The sequence below is a fragment of the Vombatus ursinus genome, unplaced genomic scaffold, assembly GCF_900497805.2.
Source record: "Vombatus ursinus unplaced genomic scaffold, bare-nosed wombat genome assembly UNPS02011369.1, whole genome shotgun sequence".
NCBI classification, from domain to species: domain Eukaryota; kingdom Metazoa; phylum Chordata; class Mammalia; order Diprotodontia; family Vombatidae; genus Vombatus; species Vombatus ursinus.
The window spans coordinates 3,230,879-3,253,844 of NW_020951147.1; the positions used below are offsets into that span (position 1 = coordinate 3,230,879).

The 22,966-nt window shown below is 49.7% G+C and overlaps 1 protein-coding gene across 7 annotated transcripts in view; it reads right to left on the reverse strand.

Annotated features, from left to right (window-relative positions):
• The window catches only part of ALDH3B1 (aldehyde dehydrogenase 3 family member B1), a 28,041-nt gene continuing 5,075 nt past the window's right edge, over positions 1-22,966 (reverse strand). For 2 of the 7 annotated variants that reach the window (XM_027856090.1, XM_027856088.1), the window contains 11 exons: positions 22,460-22,551; positions 15,980-16,084; positions 13,520-13,682; positions 10,213-10,323; positions 9,891-10,011; positions 8,732-8,817; positions 6,775-6,856; positions 5,010-5,396; positions 4,580-4,746; positions 1,367-1,466; positions 1-430 (listed from right to left, as the gene is read on the reverse strand). In XM_027856090.1, coding sequence (XP_027711891.1) covers positions 237-430; positions 1,367-1,466; positions 4,580-4,746; positions 5,010-5,396; positions 6,775-6,856; positions 8,732-8,817; positions 9,891-10,011; positions 10,213-10,323; positions 13,520-13,681 — 1,410 coding nt within the window. In that variant the 5' untranslated portion in view covers position 13,682; positions 15,980-16,084; positions 22,460-22,551 and the 3' untranslated portion in view covers positions 1-236. Of the gene's footprint in view, positions 431-1,366; positions 1,467-4,579; positions 4,747-5,009; positions 5,397-6,774; positions 6,857-8,731; positions 8,818-9,890; positions 10,012-10,212; positions 10,324-13,519; positions 13,683-15,101; positions 15,177-15,979; positions 16,085-22,459; positions 22,846-22,966 lie in introns of those variants that run through there. The other 5 variants (XM_027856091.1, XM_027856092.1, XM_027856094.1 and 2 more) reach the window with 4 other exon arrangements.

The following is a 22,966-nucleotide window of genomic DNA, read 5'->3' on the forward strand; positions in this document are numbered from 1 at the left end:
TTTGGGTTCCCCACAGGGCCTTTACTTAGAACTGGGCAGCACCAGGAATCCTAGGGCCCCTCTGCCCCAGGTACAGACAGACAGCCAGTAGGGCTGGAAGGTCAAGTCCAAGGGATCTCCTGCCCCTGTGTAGCCCTCACTACAAGTTCATCTCCACCATGCCGCTGAGACCCACGGGCCAGGTGCACGGCAGAAAGAGAGTCCTGGTGCCCGAGAGAGGGGGGCAGCCCCCCAGCTCAGAGGAGCGTGCATTGGCCCTTGCGGCTGATGTCCACCATCGACAGCAGCAGCCCGAGGTTACGCTGGGCATAGGGTGGGTACCGCAGGGAGTTAAGCTTCTCCATGCCCGGGCTCCGCAGGAGGCAGCCTCGCTGATGTGAGAACGTATCGAAGCTGAACTTTCCGTGATACATACCTATCCCACTGTTTCCTACAAGACAGAAAGGCAGGCAGCCTGTGAGGGGGCAGCGACGGGGGTTTGGGCAGCCCTCCTCCTTCCCCCCATCCCCACTTTCAGTACAGTTCCCATCCCGCCAGCCAGAAGTGTTGGGGGAGGGGGAGATTCAGCAAAACCCCCATCAGCACTGGGACATGGAATCAGGTAAAAAGTCTTGTGTCAGAGCGGTCTGAGCCGAGGCAAAGTGAATTGAGAAGACCCGGGGGGGCGCCCCCCCCCCCCCCCCCCACGGTAACTGCAACGTTGTATGGTAATCAGCTGTGAAAGCCTTGGCTGCTGGGATGAAGACAGTGACCCGAGACCCATGATGAGCCAAAGGACCCATGGTGGAAAATGCTCTCCTCCTCCAGAGAGAAAATGATGGACTCCGAGTGCACATGCAAGTAGGATTTTCTCACTTTCTGGTTTTTGGGGTTTTTTTTGTTGTAATGTGGCTAAAATGGAAACAAGTTTTACATATTTCCCATGTATAATTGATAGCATTTAGTTTGCCTTATCAGTGAGTGGGGGAGGGGAAGGAGGGAGGGAGAGAACTTGGAATTCAAAATTTAAAAAGAAAAGAATGTTTAAAAATAATAAAATTTTTTTTAAAAGTCTTACATCTTTTGCTACTGAACGGTGAGTCCATGGGGGCAGAAATGGCCTTTTCCACCCTTTGTGTGAAGATTAGACCCAGGACCCAGAAGGGCAGTTTGAGTCAATAAACATTAAAGTCTGTGTCAACAGCACGATACAGTGGAGGAGGCCTGGGAATCAGGAAGGCCTCAATTCAAGTATTCCTAGTGACCCATTACAGATACTGTGCAAGGACCAGGAAAGGCCAGGCTGTCTGCAGCATTTCTCCTGACTTTGGAGAGAGCCGGGGCCGCAGGGATTGGACAGGGTCATGAGGCGGAGCTCGAGACCTACCTACTCCTCCAAAGGGCAGCGTGGTCAGCGTCATGTGCATGAAGCCGTCATTGCCACAGAAGCCCCCGCTGCTGGTCCGCTCCAGCATCTGGCTCACCACCTAGAAGAAAGCCAGGGATCAGGAGATGGCTGGGCATGCTGCCATGCTCCGGCCATGCTGTGGCCCCTGGGCGCTCTGCGGCAGGAGAGAGGCTGAGGAGCACGCCCCTGACCAGTCCCTGTGACAGGTGCCCTGTGTAGCGACCTTAGTTACTTTGGAGTGCTGAAGCAGCAATACCAAGGCAAGGAGCCTGAGGGGTGAGGCCCTTCTCTGAGTCCCCCAGATTCTTCCCTTGCACCTGGCTCTAGGCCCATCACTTCAGGCCTGGACTGCTCCATAGACCTCCTCGGCTTCCAGTTTTCCACCCGGTTGCCAAAGGAGACTTCCTGAAGCATAGTTCTAAGTATGCCACTGCCCTGCTCAAGAACCTTCCATGTCTCCCTCTTACCTTTAGGATAAAATAGTATCGTAGATTTGGCAATGGGACGGACTGTCAGAATTACCTAGTCCAGTCCCCCCCCCCCACTTTTATGGAAGAGGAGACTGACCAGTGAATCCCAGAGCTGGAGCAGGGTTCTGAGGCTGTAAAGTTTAACTCATTTGTAAATAGGAATCCCCTCTATAACGGTAGGGCAAGTGGGTGGCACAGTGGATAGAACACTGGGCCTGAGTTCAAATCCAGCCTCAGACTCTTATTAGCTTAGTGACTTTGAGCAACTCACCTATTATTGCCTCAGTTTCCTCAACTGTAAAACGAGCTGGAGAACGAAATGGCAAACAACTCCAGCATCTCTGCCAAGAAAACCCCAATGGGGTCATGAAGAGTTGGAGGTGACTGAGCGACCAGTACCGCACTGCCGAAGACGGAGTGGTTGGCCATCCAGCCTGCTCGAAGACCTCAGGAGATGGGCGTCTCTCCCCTTCTTGGACGGCCCATTCCTGCTTTGGGGCAGCCCTCTGTGGGAGGCCCATTTCCTGATATCCAGCCCCTCTTCCTCTGCAGTTCCTTCTCCTTTCTCCTGGTTCTACCCTCGGGGCCATGCAGGACAAAGCCAATCCCTCTTCTTTTTTTTTTAAGGCAGTTGGGGTTAAGTGACTTGCCCAGGGTCACACAGCTCGACCAATCCCTCTTCTTCAGGACAACTCTGCCTAAAGTACTTTCTGTTGTTCAGTCGTGTCAGACTCTCCATGAGCCCCTTTGGGGTTTTCTTGGCAGAGATACTGGAGCAGTTTGCCATTTCCTTCTGCCCTTCATTTTACAGGAGGAACTGGGGGTCACACAGCTAGGAAGTGTCGGAGGCCAGATTTGAACTTGGGAAGTTGGGTCTTCCCGACTCTAGGCCCAGCATGCTATCCGCTGTGGCGCCACCTGGCTGCCCCTAGAGTACTTAGATGGCCGCTATTCGGTCTCCTAAGCCTTCCTCCCTTCCAGGTTTTATGCTTCCAGTTCCTTCAGGCCTCCAAGCCTCTTGCCATCCTACAGGAGATGCTCTCTAACTTGTCAACTGACTTCTTAAAATGTGATGCCCAGATCTGAACATGGAGTAATGTCACCTCCATGGTTTGGCACCCTTCGGAGGCCTCTTGGCTTTCTTGGCCGCCATGGCAAACTTGACTCATGGCAACCTTGTGGTTCACGAAATTCCCTCAATTTTTCTTATAGAATATGATGCCTCCCCCAAACTTGTGAAGTTTTTTTAAAAACTGCATAGGACTTAGTATTTTCCCATATTAAGATTGATCTGATTAGATACACCCCGTCATTCTCATTTATCAGGGTTGTTTTTGGAAGCCGACTCTGGTCCGGTGTGTTGGCCATCCTGCCCAGCTTCGTGTCATCTGGAAATCTGAGAAGCAGCCATCTGTTTTTCATCCAAATCACTGATAACCTGTGTTGACTGCACGAGTCCAAGAACAGAGCCTTGTGGCACTCTGATGGAGACCTTGTATACTAACCCATTAATGACGCTCTTGGAGACTGGGCATTCAGTGAGTTCCCGTCATCTGGCCAGTGTCACTATTGTATCCAGGAGGAGAACATGAGAGACTTGTCGAGTACTTTGCTAAGATCTAGATAAAGTATATCTGTGGCATTGCCTCGTAACCCGGTCAGAAGAGGAAATGCGCTTACTGCGGCATGACCTGATGTTGAGGAGGGCCAGACTGGCTCTGAATCATCACTTCCCTTTGTAAATGGCTACACGTCTCCCTTCCGTAAGACATTCTGGACTTTGTCAGGAATCAGAGTCAAGGTCAGCAGGCTGTAGTTTCCAGACTCTGCTCCATGTAGCAAGGACTACCGCTCTCCCTCAGACAGCCCTGGGGCGCGCTTTGGCGCTCCCACTCCTCGAGTCGGAATCTGAGGTTCGGCATGTTTGTGTCTCGGGTTTTGGGGCCCCCGGGGCCGTGAGCTTTATTGCTGTCCCCTTCTTGCCTCGTTCTTCCTCTGTCAAACCTGCCGTGGTGAACCTCTGTGGTGTCAGACTTGGCAAATCCCTGTGGACGGTTTTGTCCTGCAGGCCCGCTTTCTAGTTCAAAGCTTTTTGATCAGGTTCATGAGACTTCATGACATGTTTCCACTTGCCCTCATTAGGGCTCTCCATCCCTGAGCATGTGTCTGTGCACGCCTCACTCGTGTAATAAACCACCACCAAGATCCAGCCCCTCTCAACTCACAACCTTATCAAGGAATGAAATTTGCTCAGCACAATAAAGAAACCCATCTTAACAGCCATAGGAGAATCGCACCTAGGATCCAGGCAGGGAAAGTGAGGTGTGTGGAAGCTGAACAAAGACATGAATCTGGGTAGAGATGGGGGGAATATAGGTGCTAGAAGAGAAGGCCAGAAAGGATGGGTTATTGAACCCTGCAAGGCCGCAGTTAGGAAGAAACCTTGCGGTTCCTTATTTTTCTGGGGAGAACTAGCAGCTTTAGAGAAGAAACTTGGATCCAGCCCAGGAAGCAGAGACCCACCTGGTCGCCTTTGGTTCCATTCTGCCCCCTCTCCCCAGGCATCACTGACCTTTCTGACCCTAGCCCCTCCCTTCAGGCTCCACTGTCCTGTCTTTCTCTGGACCCCTCACTCTGTCCCCACTGCCTTCTCTATCCCTAGACCCTCCACTCACACCTCAGTTTCCTCTATTTTCCTGCCACCACCATCCCCTTCCCTTACCTTGGAGTCCTTGGAGAAGGCGTATAGGGCCAGGGGCTTCTCTCTCTTCCTGATGAAAGCAATGGCCTCATCGATGCCCTGCACATTCAGGATGGGTAAAATGGGCCCAAAGATCTCCTCCTGCATCACGGGGTCTGTCTCCTTCACATCCACCAGCACCGTGGGGGCTGCCTCGGACCACAGAGGAGACCTTAGGCTGGGGCTCTCAGAGGAACCCCAGGGCAGGGGAGCAGAGGTGCTGGGGACGTGAAAATGTCATCATAGGGCAGACTCGGGGGGGAAAGCAATGCACGCCATGCCATGGAGACCCTCACAGGGGCCTGGTCACAGAGGTCAGTGGGGACAGGGACAGCTGCCCACACCTTGGCTCCCTGCGGCTCCTTCGGAGCTGCCAGCCCCAAGGACCTTGGGGGAAAAGGGGGCCACTCACCAATGTAGCGTTCCTGCTCGTCTGACTGGCCGCCGATGGCTGCTCGGCCATTGCCCAGCAGGCCTCGAAGCCTGTGGAAGTGCTTGTCGTTGATGATGCGGCCCAGGTCTGGGGAACTCTGGGGATCCTCCCCATAGAACTGGGTCACTGCATTTTGCAGGGCAGGCAGCAGCTTCTCCTGCGTCTCCCGGGTGCACAGGATGTAGTCCGGGGCCACGCACGTCTGTCCCGCATTGAAGAAACGGAACCAGGCCACACGGTTGGCCACGTTCTGGGGGTCACAGTTGTCGTCCACGTAACAGGGGTTCTTGCCTCCCAGCTCCAGCGTGATGGGGGTCAGGTACTTGGAGGCAGCGGACATGACGATCCGACCTACGGAGGGGTTCCCTAAGGAAACAGGAGAAGTGTAGACCATCTCAGCACCTCTCCACCTCCCTGCAGACCAAGGAACCTTGGGTTTTCATAAGGTTGTAGGCTTTAGATCTGGAGGAATCTGAGAGGTCGTTCAATTTAACCCTTTCTAACCCACCTTCCACAGAGCTACTGTGTTGGTCCCCTGACTGTCTCCTCCCCTGAAACTTCTGGGGCTCCCTGTTACCTAGGACCAAAGACAGAAGCCTCAACCCCACCCCTAAAGCCCTCCATCATCTGCCTCTCCCAGGCCTTTCTATTCATTTATTCCCCAGCACTCCTTCCAGTCAGAGCAGCCCACTTTCTATTCTCTCTAATGGGCATCCCGCAGCTGGGCTCCGAAGTCAGTTGTCAGAAGCTCCCCCTTCCTCATCTCTGCTCCCTCTTAACACACCTCTCCTGAGCACCCCAGCTATCAGCTGTTTCCCTCCTGGCATCATTTTGCACCCTTTGTAATTGTTTACATGTGTGTGGATTGTTTTCCACCTTCTCCTGGCTGTAAGGGCAGGGATCCCCATGGAGGCCAGAGAGGAGGAAATCACCTTTTCAGGGTTGTGAGGAGAGCCAGGATTGGAAGGAGTCATCTGAATCCAAATCCTAGCCCTTGCCACAATAATCCCCAAAGGTTTTCTGTCCAGGAATCCAGCTCTTGCTTTTCTCCAAGGCTCTGAAAGAGTAACTGCCTTGGGGGTGGGCAGATCAAACCTGAGGCATTCCACACCTCCCAGATGGGGGCCCCCCTCTCTCCCAGGGCTGTGCTGGGTCAGCTCTGCTAGCTATGGGGAGGGAAATGGGGATCCCCATTGGTTCCCCATCCTGGAGGAGTTCTCCAGGAGACCAGCCCTCTGGCCCTGACTCTGAGACTTTGGACAATCTCCGTTCCCCTCCAGGCCTCTATTTCCCCATCTGTAAGATGAAGAGGTTGGACCAAAGGGTCTCAGAGGCTCCTCTTTCCAGAGTTGTCTGTTCCAGTCTGGTCAGGGAAACATGACATGCCCACTATCTGCTCCCTTCCCTCCGCTCCCACTAACCCCACAAGTGTCCAAGCCCTCTTCACCTCTCCCGGGTCATGGTGTGGCCTCCTAACTATTCTGACTGGCCCACACACTCCTGCCCAGCTCATCTTCCCATTAACCTCTCTGCCGTCGTCCACATCACCCTGTCCCTAGCCCCACGAACAGGTCTGCGAGGTCTCCCACGCCAATAACTCAGGACCAGCAGCAGATTTCCCAGGCATCCCACTGTCTGTCTGCACATGCAGTGACACACAGGATCCATGTTTAACTGGCCTCCCCAAACCATGCATCCCTTGTCTCATCATCCCACAGGACCCTCCCTGCTGGGCTGGACTCACCTGTGAAGAAGATGTAGTCAAATTTGTTCTCCAGGAGGGCAGAGGTCTCCTGGGGTCCTCCCAGCACCACAGCAAAGCAGTTCTATGACCCAGGAAAGAGGAGTTCCCTTGAGGCAGCCTGTGACCCCTGGGAAGCCTGTCAAGACCCTCTGCCTTGGCCTGGAAGGCCCCTCCTCCCCTCCACCACTTCCTAGAGCTCTAGGTTCAAATGCTCCCCCCCCACACACACAGGAGGCCTGTCCTGATCTCACACCCCTGAAGTGACCTCCTAGCTACTTTCAGTCTCTATTGTATTTACTTAGTGGGTGCATGATGGTTCCCTCATAGAATGGAAGCTCCTGGGGGTAGGGCTATTTGGTTTTTGTCTTTATATCCCCTGGAGCACCTGCCTGACACATCTAGATGTTTAACAAATGCTTGTTGCCTCAATGACAACTGGATTTTCTCCCCTGTCCTGGCATGACCAGGGTCCCCAACTGTAGTATAGGGCGAGTAAGGTAGTTCTCTTCAGGGCCTGAAGATGGAAAAGATTAAGCAATGTGTGTGTGTGCGCGCATGTATGTGTGTGTGTGTGTGTGTGTGTGTGTGTGGTGGAGAGGGTTAGGGGGGTGGGTGTGTGTGAAACACCCAGGATGGACCCATAGCCTTGGAAGGCAGGATGTGGGCCAGCTGCTAGCCTGTGGAAATGAGGGTCCCAAGGCCCTGACTAGGAGGCTGGGGTAAGGGATTGGGCTCCTTTTGTTATTGGCTTCTTCTCTGACTCCCCCATCTCTCCTCCCTAGGCCCCTCCACACACCAAGTAAAACCCAAACGGAGCCACCTACAAGCCAAGGGCCACAGAGGAGAAGGCCTCCTTCAGCCCCGACTGGCTCAGCACCTGACATTTCCCACAGTTCCCCAGGGTCCTTGGGGAGGGATGTAGGAAGCTGAGGGATGTAATGAAACTGATTGTTTGGGGGACACCTCGGACTGACTGATCTCTGGAAGGAAGACCCCCAACAAAATGAGTGACCCCAGTGGTGAGCTGCGTATACCCCCAGGTCAGGGCTCTGACCCGGGGCTCCCTTCCCAGCCTCTTTCCAGGGCTGGTGCATTCTGGGTGTGGAGCATGGCACCTGTAAGGCCTTTTCAATGCATTGACCGCTTTTGAAGAGCTGCTCCTTTCTTCCCTTATTCCTTGGTAGAAGGGGTGGTTCTTAGGGAGACCGGAGGTGGGGAGATAGATTGGGAAGGGTAGGTAATATAAAAATAATATCAATAAAAATTTCTTCTAAGTGAATTGGGGATGAATGGACAAAGAGTATGGATGGACACTCACTGGGAATGAGTGAAAAGTTGCAATAGTTTAGGCATTAAACTGCCCACAGTGATTGCATCGACTCAGGACCTCTCTCCAATGGTATAGGTAGCAGCCCATCCATGCCCAGCCTTCCTGGGTGACTCTTGTTCGTGCCCTTCCATAAGCTGGTGGCAGAGTCCACCCAAAGTGCTGGAGGCCTTCCTCACTGTCTCTGGAGGTCTCTAGAATACCAAGGAATACTCTGGCTGTCTCCCCTCCATCCCTTGCTCTTACCAAGTGACCAGACCATCCTCTGGGCATTGAAATAAATGTGTATGATAACAATGAGCTTGCTGAACAGAGCCCCTGGGACCCCATGAGTTACCCAGAACTGACTAGAGAGAAGCCCTGTGGCCCAGCTGGGGCTTCCCTCCCCTCTCCATGAAGCCTTAGAGTGCAGCTGAAAGATCTAGGTCAGAAGCCAGCTAGAACAAGTCACTCATTTTACACATGAGGCCCAGAGAGGGGACATTACGCTGGTCACGGTGGGGCTGGAATTCAAACCCAGGTTGTCTACCCTAAACGCCTGCAGCAATTGCCTCGGGTGCTTGGACAGATCCGGGTGCTGAAGGCATTGGAGGGCTGGGGAACACGGGACCCTGGGCCATATCCCCTCACCTTGTCCAGGTAGCTGGGCAGCACTTCACTAATGATCTTCTCCACGCTGTTGCTCATTTCCGAGGGCTTTACCACCACACAGTTGCCTGCAGGGAGGAGGAGAGGCAGGTTAAGGCACCGGGCCCCAGCCAGAGGTCAGCTTGTCAGAGAGGTCCCAGCGGCCAGGGAGCTGGGGGCTAAGGAGTTCTGAGCCCCTGGCAAGTCCCTTTACTCCAGGGCCACGGGGCACTTCCCCCCTCTTCTCAGTACTTGACTCTACCCCTTCCCAGGACCCAAGGGCATCATCACAGAACATTGGCTAAACTGCTCATTCTCACAATTGAACTATAGAGGGCAGCCTTGTCCTGGGTTCCACGGTCCTGCACTTGGCTGCTGCCGGAGAGTAGACCAGCTCTAGCTTCTGTATAGACACGCCCCTGGCAAGGGAGGATGGGGCAGGGGCAGTGGGCAAGGACAGTTTGGAAGGGCATGAGACAGAGAGATGGTCAGAGGAAGAAGGAGGTGAGGAAAGGGAGATGGAGCTAGGGCAGAACACGTCTTGTTCACTCAAGTATTTCATCGATTTTTAAGGCCTGGGAGGAACCTTAGAACATAGAACCTAGAATGTCAGAACTGAGCCTTGGAACCCAGAAGGGAGATTGTTGGATGGGGACATTCCCAGGGGTCATCAAATGAATGTGGAGGGAACCAGAGGACAGGCAGGGGACTGGCCAGTGATGTCACAAGCTGAGTTTCTTTCCTTTAAAATACTTTTCCCCAGCCCCCGGATTCTTAGGATAATACTTCTCTCCCCCACCCCCAGCCTGCACTCTGCCACTGCCTCTCCCTCCCTATTAAGGGGCTTTAAAGCTGGAAGAGATCTTAGGTAGGCCCTCGGTCAACCCCATTTTGCAGCAGGAAGAAAATGAAGCCCAGACAGGAGTCTTGTCCAAGGTCACTGGGTATATCAGGGCTGTCTTAGGACAAAAATTCTGGGTCTCCTCACTCACATTGGCTGGTCTCCTCCCTCTCTGTTTCCCTCTCTGCTCCCCATCCCATACCCCTTCCAGCCATTTTGGGGAGAGAGAAAGCTCCTGCCCGAGAACAATAGGGCCTGAGCAGGTGAGCACAAGTCTGGGGTAGCAGCAGGGACGAGGAAGTCCAGGCCCTCATTCCTTACCTGCTGCGATGGCCCCAACCAGAGGAACTAGCACGAGGTTCAGAGGGTAGTTCCAGGGGGAAATGATGAGGACCACGCCATAGGGCTCCTTCCGGATAAAGGCTGTGTCCAGTTGGGTGGCCTGGTGACAAAGGAATGAGAGCCTAGGCCCCTGACCCTGGATCTCAGCTTGGGGCTCCCCCCTCCTTGCTTTAAGAAATCCCGGGAACCAGAGGGAAGAGGGGGGAAGGAAACACCTTCAGAGAAGCCTCTCTCCCTGTCTCCTACCCCCCACTGGCCCCGCAGCTGTCCCATCCTCCCTCCCCAGTTATCCATAGCTCACCAGGTTTTTAGACACATGCTCATCCTTCATCCAGCTGTGCAAGTTGTTCAGAGCCAGGTTGATTTCACTCTGACAGATGCTGATTTCTGATATCTCAGACTCAAAGGGAGCCTGGAGGAGGAGGTGGTCCATAAGTCAGGCCCCAGGGCCCTCCCCATGTATCCCAGGAGCATGGCATACACCTAACCTCCACTCCAAACCCCTAAACATCCTTGTCTGATGTTGCATCCTGCAACAGGAGGAGGAGGAGGAGGAGGAGGAGGAGGAGGAGAATGACCTCGGGTCCTTGGAACCTCTGCCAGCTGAGACAGATCCTATCCAGCTTGAAAGGCCTGACTTAGAGCCCTGAGTGTGGTTCTCTCCACAGGCTGCCTATGGCTTAAGGACCAGCTGGGCCATTAGAGCTCTGCACTGCTACTCTCAAAAATCATTAGATAAGTCATACAGGGAACATCCTCCAGTAACAGGATTACAGAGCCTTGAAGCCTAGGATCAGTCAGCCAATAAGCATTTATTAAGTGTGTATCTGGGTGCTAAGCCCTGGAGATACAAAGGCAGAAACAGAGGATGCCCTCAGGGAGCTCCCTCTCCATAGGGGGAGATATGTAAATAACTGGGTGTACAAGATTGAGAATAAATGGAAGGCAATCTAACACTAAGACGACACTAGGGGGCAGGAGAGGGGGACCAGAGAAGGCCTCCCGCACAAGGTGGGAGCTGAGCGCAATCTTGAAGAAAGTCAGGGAAACCAGGAGGCTTGCAGCTAACCTGGGCAAAGGCGTAGGGGAGCGGGGCAGCCCATGCTGCAGTTTGAATGGAGCAGTCTGTGAAGGAGAGTTACCTGAACAGGGCTTAAAATGAACTTAAACTTGGACCTACATGTACAAAAATATTTATAGCAGCTCACTTCTGGGGTCACAGAATTGGAAATTGAGGGTTGGCCCATCCATTGGGGAATGGCTGAACAAGTTATGGTATGTGATTATGATGGAATGCTATTGAGCTGTAAGAAATGATGAGCAGGATGTTCCCAAAAAACCTGGAAAGTCTTGCACGGGCTGATACAAAGTGAAATGTACTGTGTACAAAGTAACTACATCGTAAGACGATTAGCTGTGAATGACTTCGCTCTTCTCAGCAACGCAATGATCTGAGACAACTCTGAAGGAGTCATAATGAAAAATGTTATCCATGCCCAGAGAAAGAATTGATGGTGTCTGAGTACGGACTGAAGCAGACTTTGAAAAAAATGAACTTCAACTTGAAAGGCTGCATTTTCTCCTGGCGGTATAGAGAGGCAACAAAGCTTTTGAGTAGGGGAGTGGCGCAGGCAGCTCTGTGCTTCACAAAAATGATTTTAACAGCTGAGCGGAGGAAGGGTCAGAGATGGAGCATCCAGGAGCCCAGTGGACAGTCAGGAAGCTGTTGAAATAATCCAAATGAGTGCTGTGTAGGGACTGGACCGGCTGGGGGCCTTGGGAATGGGCAGAAGAGCATGGATGACTAGGAGAGATGCTGTAAAGGTTGGACCAGCAAGCCTTGGCAACTGATTGGGTATGGGAGATAAAGAAGGGAGAGGACGTGGTCAAGGACAATTCCAAGGTCATGGCCATGGGTGTGTGGAAGGATGGTCATGTCCTTTAGAGAAGGAGGGGATTTGGAGAGGTGGGTTTAGAGGAAAAGGAAGAGGAGTGCCATTTTTGTGATGTCACATTCGAGATGCTCATGCGATGTCCAGGCGGAGATGCCCAGCAGGCTTTTGGTGGCAAAGGAACAGAGTTTAGGGGAGAGACCAGCCCTGAGTATGGAGAGTTGAGACTCATATGTGTAAAGATGAGAATGGATCCCATGGAACCCTGGGTCACCAGAGGAAAAGAGTATATGGAGAGGGGACCAAGCCTTGGGGAACACCCACAGAGAGAGGGAAGGAGACAGATGATGACTCAGCAAAGGAGGCAGAGATGCAGTCCTCAGACAAGCAGGAGGAAAATCAGGAATGGACAGTACCATGGGAAGCCAAAGAAGGAGGACGTAGAACCTCAGGATTTCACTGAGGGAAAAGATCCTTGTGGACAAGATTGAGAAATATGGACTGGATGGGAGCAGGGTGAGGGTAATTTACAGCTGAACAAATTTGTTGAGTTGTGTTAATGGATGCCAGCCTGAAAGGAAGTCTTCAGTGTTGGGCCATAGGACTCTACCCTATGATCTCACTGGTTCCAGATTTTCATCAGTGACTTAGAAGGCCTAAATAGCATGCTGATCACATATACCAATGACATGAATCTGGGAGAGATGAAGTTAACACTGGATGGCAGAATCAAGGTCCCAAAACAGACTGAAGACTAGGATGATGGGTCTAAATTAATAGGGATTCATCTAAGTTCTCGAACCTGGGCTGCTCAAGAACTCAACTAAGTACGGGACGGGAAAGGAAGGCTAGAAAATAGTTCATATGGAAATGACCTGGGAGCTTTGGCGGCCAGCTCCTCCACACGCATGTGAAAGGGACACCAGAACAACAAATGTTGTCGTTGGCCCCATGGAAAGGGTGGAGTTCCCAGAAAAGGCAGTGAGACCGGGGGTGAGAGTTCTACTGTCCTCAGCCTGATGAGGCCCCAGTGAGAGTCCTGCCCTGAGCACCCCGTGCTAGGGGGACATTGATGCTGGAGTACGCCCAGAGCTAGGGGAGGAGGATGGAGAGAAGCCTGGAAAATATGTCATGTCAAGCAAAGTCAAAAGGGGTGAGATAAGGCTCAGGGGTGTGGGATGGCTGTCTTCAACTTCTGGAGCGTCGTCTCACAGGGAGGAGGGACTCAATTTATTCTAGGTGGTTCTGGAGAATACAAGTAGAGCTAACAGCTAGAAAGTACAACGGGGCAGAGCTACCACGATTAAGGGGAAGGAGAAGCTTTCTACTAGGGCAAGGCACTGAACTGCCTTGTGAAGTGATGAGCTGCCCATCCCTGTCTGTGTTCAAGCAGAGGCTGGGGGGCTCCCTAGCAGGGAGGTTGTCAAAGGGGTTATGCATGGGAGGGAGGATGGAAAAGACACTTTTATGTGTTTTTTGGGGGTTTTTTAGGCAATTGGGGTTAAGTGACTTGCCCAGGGTCACACAGCTAGTAGGTGTCAAGTGTTTGGTCTGAGGCCGGATTTGAACTCAGGTCCTCCTGACTTCAGGGCCGGTGCTCTATCCACTGTGCCACCCAGCTGCCCCCAAAAAGACGCTTTTAAAGAACCTCTCCATGCCCAGGGTTCTGTGATGCTCTGAACTGGTCAGTCTCCAGAAAACCCTTTACAGTCTCACCTTGCGCAGATCCTGGGCCAGGGCAGCCAGCAGGGCATCTCGGTTCTCTTTCAGGAAGCGGTTCAGCCCCTCTAGCTGGGCAGCTCGGAACTCTGCTGGGCGGGTTCTCCCAGAGCCAAAGGCATCTCGGAGGCTCTGCAGGGTGTCCGTGAAGGGATTCATCCTGATTCAGAGAGAAGCAGGGATTGGCTCTGGGGCTGGGAGCTCCCTGCACACTGGCAGTACCCAGACACAATGCTCCGCCATACGGAAGCAGAGAACTTGTGCCCATTCATTATACACAGACTCCAGAAAACGCCCAAATACCAGCTCTCCTAGGAAGCCTTCCTCAGTCTCCCCAGCCCAAAGCTACCTCTCCTTCCACGGGCCCCTCTCAGCACACTCTCCCACTCGAGGAACAGAACTAGGTTGCACAACCTGGGGTCTAGAACCTGAGACCATTGAGTCCAACCCCCTCATTTTACAGAGGAGCACACCAAGGTCCAGGGCTGGCAGTGATCTGCCCCTACAGCTGGCAAATGGACGAGGTCCTATTGAGGCCCAGGCCTTCTGCTCTGGGGCTTTGGGGGCTGATTTTAAAAATACCATGACTGGGAACGAGGACCCTTGAACCGCCCAGGATGCAGCAGTCGCTGTCGCTGACATCTCTCGGTGAAGGTGGGAAAGAAAACTGGAGCATCTTAGAAAGGTTGTCATTAACAAATTTTCTCCACCCTTTCACCGGGCCTCAGCCTCCTCCACTGTGAAATGAAGGAGATAATTCCTAACTCACAGCTGGATGGGGAGAGTTGATGGGGCTGCCTCCCGGTGTGAACTCATCTTGACACCAAACAGGGTTTCAGGCTAACAACACCCTCAGGCTGCTGTTAAGAGTCCTTCCCCATCTGGCTCCCCCTAACTTCCCAGCCACATCTCAGACTGCTCCCCTTCACAACTGGTCTGCCAACTGATTTCTGTCCACAACGTTCCATCTCCTGCCATTTTGTCTTTGCATAGTCTGTGCCCTATGCCTGGAATGTTGTCTCTCCTCCCTGACGTCTCAGAATCTCTGGCTTCCTCAAGACTCAGCTGAAGGACTGGCGCCTCCTAGAGGCCTCGAATGACCCCCCCTCAGCCTTGGACATTTTCTTCCTCTTTTTGAAAAATTGTATTTATTTTATTTTTAATTTATGGAATAAAACAAAGCATTTCCATGACACAGTGTAATAAAAAAAGATGACTGCACACAAAACTGCAAATCTGTCTTGTACAACTCACTATTCCTTTTAAATATGTAATATTGTCTGTCCTGAAATTCCTTTGTATAGTCTTCATATTTTCAAACCTGTGTCCATATTCTAATCCCCCTGTTAGAACGGGAGCTGCGTTGGAACGTAGCCTTTGTCATTTGTGTTCTGCCTTCCTCCCTCCCTCCCTCCCTTCCTTCCTTCCTTCTTTCCTTCCTTTCTTCCTTCCTTCTTTCCTCCCTCCCTCCATTCCTTCTTTCCTTCTTTCCTCCCTCCCTCCCTCTCTTCCTCCCTTCCTTCCTTCCTGCCTTCCTGCTTTCCTTTCCCTCTGTCCACATAGGGAATCATACTCTTACCTGTGAGTGCTGTGCCCAAACGAAAGTAAATTTTGCTCACTGAAACCTCAAAAGGTATCTTGAGGTTTATGGGCTGGATTTTTTTTTCTTAAGGACCACCCCTTAAACCCAAATCACTCAGGCTCTCAATGATTGGCTGACAACAGGTCCCAGGTCAAGCCTCACTTGGTCTTTGTTTGGGCCCTGATTGGCACAGAGTGAGTGTAAATAGCAATTGTTTCTATTTATGTACATATATTTTACTAAGTAAAGAGGCCTTTCTCGGCTTCCTTTCTTACCTAGCCTTAATCACTGAATGGGTGTTGCCCCAGTCAAACTGAGACCTGTTAAAGACCTTAGGTTTAAACGCCAAGGTCCCCCTACCGAAACCTGGGCTATCTCAAGTTGTCCTGATCTATATCTCACCACTGAACCCCGATGGCTCCAGAGGAGAGAGTGTGGCTGCTGACTTGGCACAGCCCTCCCTCACTTAAACTCAATTCACTTGCATGTCATGGCATCACCTCCCTGATGTCCGGGTCCTCTTTGAGAATGAAGGACAAATAACACCAAGAAAACCCTAGGACCTACCCCAGTTCTAGCTAGAAACGTAGCAGGAAGTGTCTGCTGAATCGAACCTTCAGTTTTCCAGAGAATTGGGTTCAAAGGAACCCTTGCTCCCCATTTACTGAGACTTGAGATACAGAATACTCCAGACTTCCCTGGTATTGACTTAAATGAGGCACAGTCAACCTTACCAAATAACCCAAGACCCTTTACCATGGAAATAAAATGCCCAGATAGAGAGGTTACCAAGGCCAGGCCGGAGAGCCCAGGCAGTACACAAAGGCACTCTCCCCGCCTCCCTCCCTTCCTCCTTCTCTCTCTCCTTCTCACACCTGCCTGCCTAGGAGTGTGGCAGGTGGGCTCAGGTCTGACTGAGGTCAGTTAACAGTGTAGACCAGGGTGTGCAATGAGGATCAGCAGCCAGCAGGGGCTTCTTTCTGAAATAGATCAATGATACAGACACAGATGAAATTGACAAACAAATACAACATGCTGAGAATTCTCCCCTTGTCCTGCTTCTAGGTGGGCCACTGTATTGGGCTATCATGAAGGGTGCGAGATGGGGGAAAGGTTGCTGGGAAGCCTTCTCAACCTCTCTCCCGTCTCAGGGAAGAGTCCCTTACCTCGATATATTTATGCTAATTTATCACCTTGCCGTAAAATCCACCATTAAATCCTGCCTTGGATTAGTGACCTTATTTCCTGTTCAAATACATCCCCCTGTTCTCCTCCAACACATTAAGCTACTATCATCCCTTCACACTTTGGTATAAATGGGTTTGCCAGACCCTATCCAGGTTGGGTGAGGGGAAATTACCCTCACAAGTACAAAACAGAGAAGGTATCATTAGACAGTAGTTCCTATGAAAAAATCTGGGAATGTTAATGCATTATTTCCCATTCTCTTCACTTGCACAGCCACCCGGCAAGTCCAGGCCCTCATCACTTTTCGCCTGGACTCTTGTAATAGCCTTCTAACTGGTGTTCAGTTACTCCCCACTTCAATCTTTCACTTAAGCAGCTGCCAGAATGGTTTTCCCAAAGTGTGGGTCACCCACATCACTCCCTTACTCAATAATCTCCTTTGGTACCCAATGTAAGCTCACTAACCCCCTTTACAACATGACCTCATCCTCTCTTTCCATTCTCCCCTTGATTCCCTCCACACACTCTGTGGTCCAGTCTTGTTGGCCTATTCGCTGTTCCTTGTACATGATGCTTCATCTCCCGTCTCCAAGTCTTTGCAAGGGCTGTCCTCGTGCCTGGAATGCTCTTCCTCTTCATTTTCAGCTAACAGTTTCCCTGGCTTCCTTCAAGATCCATCTCAGATCCAGGTCTTTCCCCTTCCCCACCCCCCAACTCCGAGGTTAACCTCCATCTATTCTGTATATATCTTGCAGGTGCCCCTTTATAAGCTTGTTGTCTCGCCCATTAAAATGTAAGCTCCTTGAAGCAGGGCTTGTATTTGCCTCTTCATTGTTAACTCAGTATTTAGCTCATGCCTGGCACATAGTAAATGCTAATCAAGGCTGATTGATTGATTGGGACTGTATGCTGGGTATGAATTGGCCGCATGAGGGTTGAATTTTAAGGCAGAAGTCCTGAGTTCAAATCCTGGCTTGACTATTTAGGTTTTGGGCAAACCACTTAACTTCTCGTTAGGTTTCAGTTTAAATTTTAAATGCAAAAATAAGATAGTTGGACTAGAAGACCTCTCAAGTCCCTTCCAACTTGAAATCTATGATTCTACTCTCATAAAATAGTAAACATCTGATGTGATCCTAGGTTGTGTGTGAAGAGTCAGGACAAGGGAGGTGAGGGTCCCATCGGACCCATTTGGCCCTGGCTGGGCTCCAGTTTAAGAATGGCATTGATAAACCAGAGGGTGTCCAAGAGATGGAGGGAGGGGTGTGTGAAGAGACTAGAAAACATGCCCTGGGAGGGGAGCAGATGAAGAATCTGGGGAAGTTCAGTTTGGAAAAGGATGAGAAAAGGTCAGGGGTGAGGGGGAAAATGATAGAAGAGTTGTCACATGTAAGACAATTGGAGGGTAGAGCTAGGAGCAACAGGGAGAATTGCAAGCAGGAGAGGGGTGGGGGAACAAAGGTTGGTGTCATGTAAGGAAAAACTTCCTAATGGTGAGGGCTGTCCCAGAGTCCAACGGGCTAATTCCAATACCATAAAAACTATTTGACAAATTAAGCAAAGAAGGAGTTCTACAAAGGACCAGGATGAATTTACAAGTAAATTCTACCAAACAATTAAAGAACAATTAATTCCTTTTATGACATAAATATGGTTTTAATACCTAAAGCAGGGAAAGCAAAAACTGAGAAAGAAAACTATAGAACAATTTCCTTAATGAATATCTTTTTATTTTTTTTCTTTTCTTTTTTGGCTAGGCAATGGGGTTAAGTGACTTGTCCAAGGTCACACAGCTAGTAAGTGTTATATGTCTGAGGTCAGATTTGAACTCAGGTCCTCCTGACTCCAGGACCAGTGCTCTATCCACTGTGCCACCTAGCTGCCCCTCCTTAATGAATATCAATGCAATAAGTTTAAACAAAATACTAGCAAGAAGATGCCAGCAAAACATCACAAGGATCATACACATTGACCAGGTGGGATTTATATCCGGAACGCACGGCTGGTTCACTATTAGGAAAACTGTCAGCATAATAGACCAGATCAATCACAAAGCCAACAGAAATCATATGATTATATCAATAGATGCAGAAAAATCCTTTGACAAAAATACAGCACCCGTTCCTATTAAAAGCACTTGAGAGCATAGGAATAAATGGAGGTTACATTAATGATGAGTTGTATTTATCTAAAACCATCAGCAGCATTATCTGTAATGAGGATAAGCCAGAAGCCTTCCCGATAAGATCAGGGTTAGCAAGGATGTCCATTATCCCCATTACTATTCAATATTGTCCTAGAAATTCTAGATATAGCAGTGGGACAAGAAAAGGAAATTGAAGGAATAAGCATAGGAAACTAGGTAATAAAACTCTAATTCTTTGCAGATGATGTGATGAACCCTAAAGAATCAACTTAAAAAAAATCAACTAAAAATGGTTGAAACAATAAACAACTTTAGCAAAGTTGCAAGGTATAAAATAAACCCACAGAAATCATCAGCATTTCTATATGCTACCGCCAAAACCCAGCAGGAGAAGATAGAGGAATTCCATTTAAAATAACCATAGACAGTATAAAATACTTGGAACTCTACCTGCCAAGACACACACAGGAATTAGATGTACACAATTACAGATACTCTTTACACAAACAGAGGCAAATCATGGGTAAACTAAGCCAATAAAATAAAAATGACACTTCTACCTAAGTTAATTTACTTATTTAGAACCCTACCAATGAAACTACCACAGAATTATTTCATAGAGGTAGAAAAAAAGAAACAAAATTCAGCTGGAGAAACAAAAAGGTCAAGAATATTAATGGAATCAATTAAAAAAAGCGAAGGAAGATTACCTAGCAGTACTCCATCTCATACTCTCTTAGAAAATGGTAGAGAAGGAAATGGCAAACCACCCTCATGGTAATGGTAATCATTAAAACAATCTGATACTGGATGAAAAACAGAGTGATCAGCCAATGGAATGATAAGGTACACAATGCATAGAATTAAATGACCAAGTAACATAGTATTTAGTAAACACAAAGATCACAGTTATTAGGGCAAGAATTCAGTATCTGACAAAAACTGCTGGGAAAATTGGCAAGCATCCTGGTAGATAGTAGGCATAAACCAACATCGCACACATACCAAAATAAGATTAAAACGGGTATGTGATACATAAATGGCAATATCATAAACAAACTAGGGAAACATGAAGAAAATTACCTTTCAAATCTATGGACAAAGTAAAAGTTCATGACCAAAGAAGACATAGAGTGGATCATGGAAATGGAAATGAGTAATTTTGGTTACATGAAAGTAAAAACTTTTTACACAAACAAACCCAATAAAGCCAAAATTAAAAGGAAAGAAACTGGGGTAAAAACTTTACAGCAAATTTCTCTGAGAAAGATCTCATTTCTCAGATATATAGAGAACTGAGCCAAATTTATAACATTGAGAGCCATTCCCCAAATTATAAATGGTCAAAGGATGGGAACAGGCAGTTTTCAGAAGAAGAAATCAAAGCTACCAATAGTCACATGAAAAAATGTTCTAAATCACTAATAATTAGAGAAATGCAAATTCAAACTACTCTGAGGTGTTACCTCATACCTATCAGATTGGCAAATATGACAGAAAAGGAAAATGACAAATGCTGAAGGGGATATGGGAAAACAGGGACACTAAAACACTGTTGCTGGAGTTGTAAACTGGTCCAACCATTTTGGGAAACAATTTGAAACTGTGCTCCAAGGGCTGTAAAACTGCATACTCTTTGACCCAGCAATACCACTAGTAGGTCTGTATCCCAAAGAGATAAAAGAAAAGGGACCTATGTGTACAAAAATATTTACAGCAGTTCATTTTGTGGTGACAAAGAATTGGAAATTGAGCAGATGCCTCAATTGGGGAATGTCTGAACAAGTTGTGGCATATGATTGTGATGGAATACTATTGTGCTATAAGAAATGACAAAGCAGGATGGTTTCAGAAAAACCTGGGAAGACTTATATGAACTGATGCAAAGTGAAGTGAGAAGAACCAGGAGAATGTTGTATACAGTAACAGCAACATTGTAAGAATGCTCACCTGTGAATGACTTGGCTAGTCTGCTCAATACAAATAATCCACCTTGATTCCAAAGGACTCATTGTGAAAACTGTTAGACCCTCTAGAGAGAGAGCTGATGAACGCTGAGTGCAGATTGAAGCTTTTTTCCCCACTTTATTTTCCTTGCTTTCTTCCCTCCCCCCCAACAACATAGCTATCATGGAAATGTTTTGTGTGTGTATCATAAGTATTGTATTTCTTCCCTTCTCAAAGAATGGGGGAGGGGCTAGAGGAAGAGAGAATTTGGAACTGAAAATAAAAAAAATTTTTCAATAAACCAAAAAAAAAAAAAAAAAAAAGGAGCAATGTGCTGAGAGCCCCTGCAGGGCTACAAGCAGAGTGTCTGGTTAGGGATTCCAACTCAGGAAGACTCGACTTGCAGGGATGGGACTCTTTGGTCCCTTCCAGTAGATTCTGTGATTCCAGAAGCTAGCTGTGTTTGGGGAAGACAGGGTAGAGAGAGGAGGTCCTGAGCCTTGGGTAGGGAGGAGTCAGAGACAACCCCAGTGCAGCACAGGACCAGTAGGACCCACTGACCAATTTTGCCTCTAACAGTTTCAGTTGAATCACTTGATTGCTACAGGGGCATCCGCCGGCGTCTGGGGTTCTCAGATGAAACAGTGCAGCAGCTCTGAGATAAGACGCATCCTGTCAGCAGCATTTTGTGGTGACAAGCTTGCCCCTTCTCCCTTGGCTGACAAGAGTCCAGTTCAGCTAGTCCCTAAGCTCAGGAGGACAAGAAGGAGATCTGTAGTCGGAGACCATGGGACAGGACTTTGGGTCTGGAGTCAGAGGCCTTCCATTTGAATCCTGGCTCTGGTCCACACTCCTAGTGTGGCCATGCATGGCACAAGTCCAAGGGCGCTTCACGGTCTGGGTCTTGGTTCCTCAACTCCGAGGGTTGGGCTAGACGACTTTGAAGGCCCCTACCAGTTCTAAATCTTCAGCCTTCCTTTCAAATCAAAACACTTGGTGACCTCCTCAAGGAAGGTATGGTGCTTGGTATCAATCTGAAGACTCCTGCTACACATAGCTATCAAAAGAGCCTGGAGGAGGATGCCAGCTGGGGTCCTTCTAAACTTTTCCACTGCTATGAAATGAAACACATTTCCCTGGGACCCCAGGAGAAGGTGCCTCCGGAGGGGCCATTGGGAAGCTTTGCCATTCACCCGGACAAGGCACTTGGTCGCATTCTCCACATGCCGGAGGAACAAGGGTGCCCAGACACCTTTGGCATTCAGGTGGGAGGGAGGGCTATGGTGAAAAATGCCATTAGCCAAAGGGAGCAGGGAGTGGCTGATGGCATCTGGAGAGGTTGGGAGGCGACCTGCTGGGCGGCAGTGCGGAGGCAAGGGACAGATCCTTACTTTCTCTCCCTGGTGAGCACGGGGCAGGCTCCCCTCAAGGTAGAGAAATCTATTCAGAGACTTTCAAAGACTGATCTCCAGGTAGAGGTGGGGAAACTGAAGCCCAGCAGGAGGCAGGGGCTTGCCCAAGGTCCCAGAGCAAGTTAGGAGCAGACTCCTCCAAGCCCCAAACCCTTCAGCCCGACTGGAATGGCCCAGGGAGCAAGGCGGTGTGGTCTAATGGATAGAGCTCTGGATTTGGACTCAGGAGAACCCTGCGTTTGAATCCCACCTTTGACATTTACTAGTTGTGCGCCCCCGGCAAGCTGCTTCAACTTTGTCTGCCTCAGTTTCCTCATTAGTACAACTGGGATAGTAATACCTCCGAGGGTCATTGGGTAGTCTCTGACAAGCTTGTGTGTCAAACACTTCGCCCCTCTCACACCACTCTAGAAGTGACTATTTCTAGGATTTTTTTTAATCTTTGTATGCCCAGCACCTGACATCGGGCCTGGTATCAAGTAGGGGCTTAAAGAATGTTCATGGGATTCTAGCCTCTCAGCACCTAGCCCATTCCATCTACCCCAGAGAACAGACATAGAACAAAAGTCCTCCTGACAATAAGACCTTTCACTAAAATGCTCCAGCTCGCTCAGCCCCTTGGGCCCAGTGCCAGAGGCACATCTCTCCTCCCACGTATTTACCTCTAGATTGTAAACTTCTTGAGGGCAGCGATGGGGTCTTATTCTTCAACTGGTTGTGCTCAGGTCTGGCTTCATACCAAGAGTTCCTGGAACTGGAAGGGACCTTAGAGGTCATCTCATCCAATCCTCACCCCACCCCTCTGTTTGTACAGAAGGAGAAACTGGGGCTCAGATGGGCCAAAGGGATTTGTCCGAGACACAAAGCTGGGATTTGAACCCAGGACCTCAGACTCCAAAGCGTGTCCCTTGCTGCAATCTGAAGAAAGCTCCTAGAGCAAATTGCCTAGTTACATAAAACAGAGTCCACCCACAATTTTCCTTGCTTTTTATGGCTGAGTCCATCCTGCCCTCTGGCTCCTTCCCTCCTCCTCAGGGCTCTCATCTTTTGGGGGGAGGCAGGGGTGTCAGGGGTGGCTGGGAGGGCGTGGAGCGTGGGATACAAGTTCCTTTTCTCACTTCCCTTCCCTGACATCACTCCCCCATTAGGTTGGGGATGAACCACGTGAG